The following is an 11769-nucleotide window of genomic DNA, read 5'->3' as shown; positions in this document are numbered from 1 at the left end:
TCTGAATAAAGTACAGTGACCGACCGGTGTGACCAAGAGCCTTCAGGGAAAAAGAGTTAGGCACCGATGAAAGGGTTAAGAACTCGATTCCGCATAAGTGGAGCACTGTTGTCATCGATTGCAGGTATCTCTGTTGTCCTCACGGCTGTTAAAGGTTTCCAGAGTGAGTTGCCATTTATGGTTTATAGGAAGAGTTTCGCCGCGAACATCAAAAACTTTCGAAACTTTCGCGAACACATAAACCCATCAAACTCAACCAATATTATTGATACCCACTACATACTAATATCTTAGGCTATATAAAATTATTTGTTAAGCTAACTTGTCCATGTGATTTTTCAACCTCCCGAGGGACTCAGATGGAAATTTGAAGTTAGGGGCATGGGCTAATATGAAAGGCAAGTCTAAAGTCTATTGTTTGCAAACAATTGCAGAAGCCAATTTACACTAGATCAAGGCTAAAAAAAGACTTAATAAAGACTCTACCCAAGAAAATAGAAGGAAATTTAAAAAGCAGCGTAACAAATGTGTTTCTCTAAGAAAAAGCCATGAAAACCACTTTAAAGAGGCCACAAAAAATGGTACACTTTCCAATAAAGAATTATGGGATCTCGTAAAACATTTTCTTTTAAATAAAGGTGGACTATAAGTAGCAATACTTCTCTTGTGAAAAACGACACGGTTATAGCAATTGATCAGGAACTGACAGAGATCTTTAATGATTACTATGTAAACATAGTTGAGAAATCCAGCAGTAAGAAGCCCGTTAACCTCGCTAATAATACTGGAATTTCTGATAACCGCCAAATTGTTCGATTAATTCCAAGCAAGTATAAAAACCACCATAGCATCCTAGATCTCATTCAAAATCATGAACAAGTATCAAACATATTTTCGTTCCATGAAGTTAACAATCAAGAAGTTAAGGAACTATTAAAATCCCTGGATGGAAAGAAATCTACTTGAGAGGATCAGATACCGCCGAAGCTCGTATCTCTAGCTTCAAATGAACTCTCAGCTGCATTAACTATGGCAATAAACTGCAGCATTCGAAATACTAGATTCCCAGACGATGCAAAAAAGGCAGCGGTCTGCTCTGAAGATAAGGGGGAGCAAAATCGTACAGTGGAAAGGAATTTCCATCTAGTTGGTGTATAGATATATGAAAAAGTCCTGAAGCAACAACTAACGCAATACTTAGATAACACACTTTTGTTTTATTGCGGCCTACAGACAAGCATATCTTAATACAGCTGATAGAAGACTTGAGGTCTAACCTACCTCCAACAACTACCTTGTAGGAGCAGTCCTGATGGGCCTTTTCAAAGCGTTTGATTGCATTCCACATGACTTGATAATTGCCAAACTATATGCATATGGTTTTGACAAAGATGCACTTGTCCTAACCTGTTCAAATCTTAAGCGACAAAAACAAAGCGTTCCGATAAGTAATACCTACAGTTCATATCTAGTGTACCCCAAGGATCTCTTCTAGGCCCAATTCTGTTAATTTTTATATAAATGATTTATTCCTTTTCATAAAACAGGCAACTCTATGTAATTATGCTGATGATAATACTGTCGCTTATTTTTCTAAAACCATGCCTGATCTTTTAAATATTTTGGAAATGGAAACAGGAGTTGCTTTAACCTGGCTAGAACAAATTTGAAATGATTGTTAACCCTGAAAAATTCCATGCTTTATTGCTTAGAAAATACCGAACATATACTAGTGGAGAACAGATAAACATTGGAGGTAAAATAATCAAGTCTGAGGAGACTGTGAAACTTTTAGGAATCACTTTGGACTATAGACTTGATTTTCACATATTTCAACTCTTTGCAAAAAGCTGCAACACAATTAACCTGTACTTGTCTACCAACTTAGAAACTTAATTCAGAACTTAGAACTTGTAAATTCAGAAAATAATATTTACTTTTTTCTTTGCTTTGTATATTCAATTTTGACTAGTTAACAATATATATATCTGAACATTATGTAACACAACTATGACCACTAATCTATTAGCATGCTGCATGCACAACAACAAACTTCCTCCTACAAATGCCTGGTTCCTAATAGAGTTGTAAAAACCATGCCATTGTTTTGAACATTCAAATCCACTGGCGCCATGGTATTCACGACTCACCAGAAGTTGTGAAGGATAAGTCTGAAAAAGGTATTCAACGTCATATACTATTACCAAACACCACTTCTTAAAGGCTAAAACCAGACATTATGAAGTCAGGCAGCTGCAGCATTTGATATCAAAATTTTTGAGTTTTTGATGAAACACAGGCCTCGCTTCCTGTCCCGCAGAAAATGATGTATGACCAGACGTCTTCATAACTGGTCAGTTTTTAAAAATTGTTTTGGGGAATATTTTGGCCAAAAATGAGGGATATTCAAGTGAAACTAAAACAAAGGTTTGAGAATCACTGGAGAAATTGAAATTTTATAATCGTCTTGGCAATGTCATTGTTTTTTATGATGTTCTCTATTCATTGGGACCTTTATCTCATGTTTTCAAAAAGGAAAACTTGCTGGCATGCAGAATGCAACCAGATGTGGAAAAGACCAAAGGATTCTTGAAAGACAGCCATTTGGATTTGTGTATTGATAGCCAGCCATTTGGGAAATATTGTTTTGAAAGACACAAAGATAAATTGATCATCCAAATTAACTTCCTAAATGCTGGTCATGAAAGGCAAAACCCTGACAATCACAAATACTCAGATTTGGTTATCATGGGTCTAGGAAATGCTCAGTCTGAAATGATCCAAGTGACTATTGAATGTCACAAGAAAGAAGCAGGATTACTTTTTGCAGTGACTGGTGCATGATTTTATTGATTTTATCAAATTTTGTTTGGAAGCATGATCGCTTGTTCCACTTGGCTTGATCCATAGTATTTGAACCAAGCAAACAAGGAGTACAGATTAAAACGGATAGAGTGTTGCAGATGCCTTGTTTGATCACAAAAGTGCCACCAGAGATTGAACATCACCAAAGTGCTTGCAACAGTCTCTTTATCCTACAGTGAAGGCTAGTCAACTTTGGGATAAAAATTAATTGTACATTATTATCTCAGCAAACAACACAGAAATAAGAACAAAGCTGACCATGAAGAAAAAATTAAATTAGCAGTAGAAAAAGGAGAACTGTTGTTTTTTTGAATGAGTCTATTTCATGAAAGGACAGAATGGCAAAGGGGGAGAAAATGTTTACACTATTGATTTTCTTACTTTTTCATCAGAGTACTCAACTGATAGCAAAGACAGGATCTTGTACAACATTATAAAACTTCAGCTCTATTTTTATTTTTGTTGTTGATATATTAAATAAGTTTATTGTTCTGTGGCAACTTGCAAGCAATACAAAAAACATGTTTTTGTTAAAATGTAACCAGTTATGTCAAGAATTTGGTAAAGAAAATTTATCAAAATTTTTGTTTGTATCTGTTGTGTTGGTTAAATTTGTGATTTACCATGCCTGGATGCCTTTAGAAAGCCTTGCTTTCATGTAGATTTAATTCAGTATCCAAGTGTGAAAATAACTTGATATATTTTGCAGGCTGGAAAAGTAGCCGCCAGTCAAGCTGCATAGATTCTAAGTCGATGTCTTGCTCTTCTTCATGCCTTCAGCAGCATAAATTAGGACTGCTTTTGGCAGATTTTGATCAGACATGTACAACATGTGACACAACTGAACTGTACTATCGGACAAGCCAAAGATATCAAAATGGTAGTTTGGAGGAAAAGCTTCGACTAGATGAAAAATGGAAGAAAGTCACTGGCAAATATCTCAAAGAATATCGCGATCAAATATCAAAATCCTTATCAAAATTTATGCAAAATCCCCCAATTGAATTTGACAAGGAAGGCCTAACTTCATTTTTAAAGGAAATTGCAGAATTTAATAGAAAGGCAACTGTTGAAGTAGATGACAGCAAACTGATTGCCAATGCAGACAGAACTGGACTAAAATGGGCTGCAGGCCAAGTGAAGTTTTATCCAGGTTGCTCTGATGTGATCAAATCTGTTTTACCTTATGTGCGAATTGTTTCTGTTAACTGGTCAGCGGAGATGATTTACTATGCTTTCAAGGAGATTATACCAGAAAAATACATCTATGCAAATAATTTACTTGACAACAATGGCTTATCAAGTGGATTGATTGGGAAGGATATGATTTCTTCATTTGATAAAGTGAAACTTGTACAGGACATAATTGCAGAAGACAAAATAGATGGAGTGTCAATATTTGTTGGCGATTCTATAACAGACTTACTGAGCATGCTAGCAACAGATTTAGGAATAATAGTGGGTGATAGCAAAACCATTCTCCAGGTTGCTAAAATATTTGGAATACATGTGAAACCACTTGAGCAACTTTTGTACCAAGAAGAACTCAGTTTTAAATGTAGAGAGGTTGGGAACAAAAAGCCAGTTTTGTATTCTGCTGCAAACTGGTTTGAAATACAAAAACTTCTTCACAGATTGATAACAACAGACAAAGTCTGAATTAAGCTGTTTTAATTTTTATGTCATAAAAATGTTTTGTTTTTGTCAAAGTCCCTCTCAGAGTGAAGATATAATCTTTTAGTTTTAATCTAGAGGAACAAAAATACTCATTTTTTGATGTTGCCTTAACTGTATGTTTCTTCCTAGTTACATGCTGAAGGAATAGAAACTGGGGAGGGATATGTAGCAAACAAAATTTAGCAATATTTTTTATCAATGATAATTCAATGTACTGCATTTATTCTAAATGAAACCAATTTGCATAATTTTATGTCATTTGATCAATACTAAATAGCCAAAATCTCATTTTCAACTTTTACAGACATACCAAAGCGTACACATCATATCCCAAATAACTTCCTTCAGGACACTCTGTTTGATTGATGTGTTTCCTCTCTGATAAAAACATAGATAGCAACAGAGTGATCTATGAATATTTATAGTTCAAAATTATTTTCACTTTTTCATTATTTGAATAACATCTTCATCTGCAATGGAATGTGAAATACCAACTCTTTGAGGGCTATACTTTGTACTTGTCCCCTGAAATTGGACAAAATTAACATAACTGGGATGATCTACAACATTTTAATGAAATTCAGAAAAAAAAACAGAAAAATTAAGATAGAAGTGTAATTTCCAGGCACAGATAGATTAAAAAAGAGGAACAAGGACAGTGTAGTGCACAGAAGAAAGTCTCTTCTAAATTGCTATAAAAAACAAATTGCTCTCCTTGAAATCAATTTCTTCCTCTTTTTCTATCCTTATTTATCTTCAAATAGCTCACCTGGAAATTGCTAGAAGTGATGAAAATTGTTCCCCTGTAAAATGTCTTATGGCCAGGTCTGCATAATGTAAAGGCACACATTCTCCTTAGTCTTTGATGCACAGGAAGATTTTGCTTTGTTTTGTTTTGGTTTATGCAACTAGTAAAATAGCCACACTTATGCCAGGCTTATTGGTCTTTATGACTTTAATTTCAATGTGCAGCAAAACTGAACAGGCCTAACACATTGTTTTCTTTTGTTTTGGTAGACCAATACCATTGTTTTGTCAGACAAATAAACAGTGGCCCCAAATCGTTGAGACCAATATCTTTTGTATAGAACAGTAATCTTTAGGATCATATCTGAAGACTGATATCAACAGTCATTTTTGAGTAATATAAAAGATGTGAAGCTAATGCATTTGACACATACCCATACAAGAGCATATCTGAACTGATCTGTAAGTGTTCTGTGTATCCGATGGCACTTCAAGACAAACAAACCACAATTAAAAACAGTTCAAACTTAATTCTGATCTGAAAATTTCAATTTCAGTTCTCTCTCAGATGAAGTGGATATTAAACATGCTCTAACCATAAGAACCAAAAATAACCATAACCAAAAACATTCCATACCTATAGCAGCAATAATTAACACGATTGCTCTCAGTTTGGAGCATATTGAAAAAAATTTTCAACTTCCCAAAATCTGTAATAATCTCAACGATCCTTGAAAGTAAGAATATCAGAGTATTGAAGAACTCAGAAGTATTTTGCAAAATGTTCACTAAACCCAACATGGTTACAGCCTTCAAAATGGATACATACTGTGGTGGAGCACCTACTGGTTCCAACTCAAGTTCACAATTTTTACGTCACTGGTCGTTGAAGATGATATAATGGCACAGAGGTCAATGAAAACTGAGGATGTCATCTACTCCACACAAAAACAGATTTCTGCTGGTTATAGCCTCGTAACTTTTGGCCTTTATCTGTGAAAAAACTCTCTTAAAAAAGTCTTACCACATGTTCAACAGAAGCACCTGTTCTCAGGATGATTGGGTCACCAAAATCTGGTGGATCTAGAAAACAATATTTTGTTAGCGAAGATACAGCCAAGTTGTTAATCCTTAAGAAAAAACTCAGTTATTTATAAAAAAATTTCTTAACATACAAAATGTCGTAACTACCAATGAGAAAATTCATACTTCATTCAAGATACGCATTCTCATTTTGTCTCAAGATAAAAACTGGTTCCAATTTTTAGAAAAAAAGAATCGTCTTGGAAAGGTAACAAGTTTCAGGCTGCGTTTACACGATACCGAATTCACTTCATATCGGATTCGCTACACCGTATCGGATTGGTTTCATACCAGATAGCGCTCCTTTTTAAACGACAGTTGTTACTCTGCACTGTGGGGTGCAGTCTTTTGTTTCGGGGCCTCTGCGTTGGTATTTGAGTCGCGCCAAAAAATTACCTGCCGCGTGAGCACCGATGTGAGACCATATGTGTGTCTGTGTGAGACACTGAAACAGAAAAATGGCGGGAGCAGAGAAGAAAGTAAAGGAAGAAATTTTTTCCTGGACTGAGCAAGAAATTGAGATGTTGCTAGAGACCGTGAGATCGCATGCAGCGAGTTCTCAATTCGAGGATAAAGAATGGGAGAGTGTGAAGTCTTCTTAAAGATAAGGAATATCTTTAAAAAATATCCATGAGGTGGCTACTGTTCTGAAAAATGTGTGCAAGACCAATCACTGTGGTAAAGAAAAACTTCTCTTTATCAGCATCCATCTTGTTTTTCTAAATAATCAAACCACAATTTATTGGAAAAACGCGCCAAACGTGGGGTTGAGGCTACAGGGATTGTAACTGAGGTTGCAGAGCAAGTTTATACCGGATTCGAGCGTTTGAACGGGCACTTTGCCCAATCCGACACATACCAAATTGGTTTCATACCACTTTCGTAGCAGAGTGAATTCTTTATTGGGTCCTCATCGTGAAAACAGAAGGTCTATCTGGTATGAAACGAATCCGATATGAAGTGAATCCGGGTATCGTGTAAACGAGGCCTCAGATTGGCAGATAGCGCGAAATAGCAGAAACAGTGCATGCGCATGCACTTTTTGTCCGACACAAAATACACAAAACACTGATATGGCTATTAAGAAAAACATTTAATTAAAAATTTTCACGCCTATTTGAATAAAATTCCCGCTAGGAAAATTTTAGACCGGCTTGTAAATCGTTGACTAAGTGTTTCTTTTATGAGCCATAATTTTGAAATAAATTTTTCTACTAAAGGATTTTACTAAAAGCATAATGAACACCTTGGCGTTATAGTTGCTTATGTTATGAAACGTTTTCTCAAAATCTATGAAGAACATAATTTAGTTCATGTCGTTTCCTGTCCTAGGCATGCAAGTCGTGTCCTAGGCATGCAAATGCCATAAACAGAAAAGGTGAAGCTTTCTCAAAATCTTACCTCCTCGCTTCTTGGTATATACGCGTACCATTGCCAAGTATTCCCAAGTCATCTTCAGGAGGTAGTCCAAATTCAAATTCATATTACAGCTAAATAACGGAAGAATACCATGTCAATTTAAAGATTACATTGCATTAGATTACATTGCAGTTACATTTAAGAACTGGTAACCTCAGTTGGTATGTCTGGATCGGCCCGATCGGCCGGGTAGGGGTCTATGAATTAGCTATGCTATAAGATCCCTTCCCAACCATTTGGTTCTTTTTTAAAATTTTCAATTTCATCAATTTAATGACTTAATGACTATAGATTATGGTAAACCTAGTCCAATTCATGTACTCGTTTCTTTACTTTTTATTAATCATATCTTAAATTGTAATTCTTGTTGGTTGAAATGAAAGCTCTTATGTCTTATGTCTTATGTCTAAAGACTGATATTCAAATTAAAAACTAATGATTTAAGAATCGTTTACACGTTAAAAAAATCAAAACGTTTTGAATGCTAACAGGTATATGACAGTCCACAAACTGAAGCTTACCTGATAACAATTGAATCTTCTAGGCGCGCCAAACGGTCAACTTCTTCCAAGCAAATGCAATCAATTTTATTGTAGACCTGCATCAGAAATTTTTAGATATAAAAGGTAAATATTACAAAGTTTTAGGGAAGAAACACTTAGTAAGGCCAAGATGGATTGCATGGCAAATAAACAACCTATTGCAATACATCCTTGAACAGCCTTGCCCTACAATAGATTGCTTTTACAGTTCAAGTTGCGACAATTAAAACGTTGAAGTAGAACGCGTTTCAGTGGAGATAAACCCAACGGCACAACCAAGCTAAACCAGTCGCTTTCATTCTTGATGCGTCATGCAAAAATAAAGATTGAAGTTGAATGTCCTGTAGATTTGGTGATAGGTTATGTCCTAGAAAGCTCAATTTCGAAGTATGCTTTCTTGTTACACGGAATATATGCTACATTCAACTGCATTTATCGCATACCCAATAGGCAAGAAAGCATACTTACATATAAGCAGGGAAGGTAGATTCTGTTACCTTGAATAACATCTATGAAATCGTCTGTTAATGGAAATGTAATAATTATAACTAATCAGCGAATACGATTCGTCTATTAGTAAGAACAAATAATGAGCTATGCCAACTCTTACTTGTTTGGGAACTTACATTTGAATATCACACTTTCACATTAAGATTATTTCATTGAAAGCTTCAAATAACGCATACTGCATATCATTGAATGAATCTCCTCCTCTGATACTTGTCACCCTAAGACAACCAAAAATGAAATGAGTTCCCAATCCTTCGAATGAAAGCCAACTCCCTGAAATATGCGCCCTCTGAAATTAATCGATAAGGTAAGGCCTAAAGAGAGATAGCAAGAATATTTTACACAGAATCTAGCACTCTAGCTGTGCACGTATTTTTTGCACATGTGAAATCAAAGTGCTTATATTTCAAAGCTTTGATCGGCCTGATTTTCGAACATTCCTTTTTTTCGTTAACTGTGATCTTGAGAAGTAATTAAAAAATAGAAAGAGTCCCTCTTCAAACGAGCCCCCCGCTCGAATGAGTGCCCCCTTTAGGAAATCTGTGTGGCCAGCTACAGTCCGTTGTAGGGCAAGGCTGCCACCCATCCTGAGAAGTACTAGCTACAGCCTGTTGTAGGGCAGGGCTGACACCCATCCTGAGAAGTACCAGCTACAGTCCGTTGTAGGGCAAGGCTGACACCCATCCTGAGAAGTACTAGCTACAGCCTGTTGTAGGGCAGGGCTGACACCCATCCTGAGAAGTACCAGCTACAGCCTGTTGTAGGGCAGGGCTGACACCCATCCTGAGAAGTACCAGCTACAGCCTGTTGTAGGGCAGGGCTGACACCCATCCTGAGAAGTACCAGCTACAGCCTGTTGTAGGGCAGGGCTGACACCCATCCTGAGAAGTACCAGCTACAGCCTGTTGTAGGGCAGGGCTGACACCCATCCTGAGAAGTACCAGCTACAGCCTGTTGTAGGGCAGGGCTGACACCCATCCTGAGAAGTACCAGCTACAGTCCGTTGTAGGGCAGGGCTGACACCCATCCTGAGAAGTACCAGCTACAGTCCGTTGTAGGGCAGGGCTGACACCCATCCTTAGAAGTACCAGCTACAGTCCGTTGTAGGGCAAGGCTGCCACCCATCCTTAGAAGTACCAGCTACAGCCCGTTGTAGGGCAGGGCTGACACCCATCCTGAGAAGTACCAGCTATAGTCCGTTGTAGGGCAAGGCTGCCACCCATCCTTAGAAGTACCAGCTACAGCTTGTTGTAGGGCAAAGATCAAATCCATCCTCAAAAGTATAAAGCCTACTGCCCGATTCTGGGCCAGGGATATAATTTTTCATTTATAAATTTTCATTCATTTTCATAGAACCCGATGTAGAGCAAGGGCTACAGCCCGTTGAAAAGTCTACTGCCCCTTGTAGCGCTAGACACACAGCCCTTCGTAGGGCCAGGGCTACTGCCTGTTGACGGAAGCCCTACTGTTTCTTGACTGCAGGAAAGATAGTTTGGGGCAAATTTTTCGTCGCTAATTATCTTTAAAACAATATAAACAAAATGAAGTAAGAAAAAGAGTTACCTGCAGTAGAATCTTCTCGAAAAAGCACTTCTGCATTAAATATTTCTTTGTTTAGTTAAGTTAGTATATCATCTTATTTGATACTTGGAGCGCTCAATATTATCCCACGAGCAGATGGTCTTGTATTTTTTTTGTCTTGCAACAAAAACGAAGTTTGTAGACACGATATCTATTAAATTTCTACATTAGCAATAAAGCACTGAGTACATAAATATTTTCTGCAAAATATTCACGATATCTAATCGGATCATCATTAAAAGAAAATCAAAAGCAATTTAAATATGACCGTTTGTTGTACATTTAATGGTGTTTAGTTGCGAGTAGTTGGGTATAATCATACAGTTGGGAGTATAGAACTGGGCGATTCTAAGTTGAAATTCGTAGTTCTCGAACCTTGCGCAATCAAAGTTAAGTAAATCCTGATAAGATAATGGTAATATTGGTAAGTTACTAAAGTCAGCTAAAGTTCTAATGCTGTGGTTTTAATCAATAAAGAGTTTGCCATTCAAAACGTCCCAAATACAGACCAGGCTGTGTCTTGCCTTTGTTCCATCTTCGGACGATGAAAATTTTTCTAGGGCAGTTGGGAGTTGCGAACGATCTTTACAAGCCGTTTTTAGTGACTATTTGGGAAGATTTTCAAAGTTTGAACTTGCTGGCAAAAATAAGACAAACCCTTATGCTTGCAAGTGATTGTGAAGTTTTCGCCACTATATGTTTTCGTGCTGTCTAGATTTTCAAACAGGCGAAAAAACCTTACCCGACGGTGACATCAAACTTTTATCACCTGGATTTACAGATAACGCGCAAAATCAAGTACAATATACGGAAAATAGTGAAAATTGGCGATAATAGGTGAAAATAATATATGGAAAAATACAATTTAATCCCAGGATACCTCTTTATCCCATTTGCCTATCCCATGCTAACATGTTAATCCCGTGTTAATAGTACAAGATGTAAGAAAATTTTAATAGTGAAAATTGGCGATAATAGGTGAAAATAATATATGGAAAAATACAATTTAATCCCAGGATACCTCTTTATCCCATTTGCCTATCCCATGCTAACATGTTAATCCCGTGTTAATAGTACAAGATGTAAGAAAATTTTAATAGTGAAAATTGGCGATCATAGGTGAAAATAATATATGGAAAAATACAATTTAACCCCAGGATACCTCTTTATCCCATTTGCCTATCCCATGCTAACATGTTAATCCCGTGTTAATAGTACAAGATGTGAGTAAAATTTAATAGTGAAAAAAGGCGAACAGGCCATGCCAATTTTATCAGAAAATTCACATGAATGTTGAACGTGCTTTATGCACATTCATTGTATAAAGTTCAATCTTGCCGCAGTA

General features: G+C 36.7%; 2 protein-coding genes across 3 annotated transcripts in view; one reads left to right on the top strand and one right to left on the bottom strand.

Moving 5' to 3' along the window:
• Positions 1–4574, top strand: LOC135691659 (uncharacterized). Of its 2 annotated transcripts, none has more exons than XM_065209593.2 (2): positions 1–163; positions 3575–4574. In XM_065209593.2, exons 1-2 carry the CDS (start codon positions 67–69, stop codon positions 4522–4524), a joined length of 1047 nt encoding a protein of 348 aa, XP_065065665.1. In that variant the 5' UTR covers positions 1–66; the 3' UTR covers positions 4525–4574. The 2 variants fall into 2 exon arrangements, with proteins under 2 accessions (XP_065065665.1, XP_065065666.1); XM_065209594.2 differs by having other exon boundaries at positions 4–124.
• The window catches only part of LOC135691658 (developmentally-regulated GTP-binding protein 2), a 33319-nt gene continuing 26075 nt past the window's right edge, over positions 4526–11769 (bottom strand). Inside the window, exons 9-15 of the mRNA XM_065209592.2 lie at positions 10407–10451; positions 8802–8854; positions 8313–8389; positions 7774–7862; positions 6314–6372; positions 5724–5777; positions 4526–5067 (exon numbers count right to left, since the gene is read on the bottom strand). Coding sequence (XP_065065664.1) covers positions 4981–5067; positions 5724–5777; positions 6314–6372; positions 7774–7862; positions 8313–8389; positions 8802–8854; positions 10407–10451 — 464 coding nt within the window. The 3' untranslated portion in view covers positions 4526–4980. The remainder of the gene's footprint in view (positions 5068–5723; positions 5778–6313; positions 6373–7773; positions 7863–8312; positions 8390–8801; positions 8855–10406; positions 10452–11769) is intronic.

This window comes from Rhopilema esculentum, chromosome 13, assembly GCF_057945365.1.
Source record: "Rhopilema esculentum isolate cy_ngs chromosome 13, ASM5794536v1, whole genome shotgun sequence".
NCBI classification, from domain to species: domain Eukaryota; kingdom Metazoa; phylum Cnidaria; class Scyphozoa; order Rhizostomeae; family Rhizostomatidae; genus Rhopilema; species Rhopilema esculentum.
Note: the sequence above shows the minus strand (reverse complement) of the source record. Positions and strands in the feature narration are given on the sequence as shown.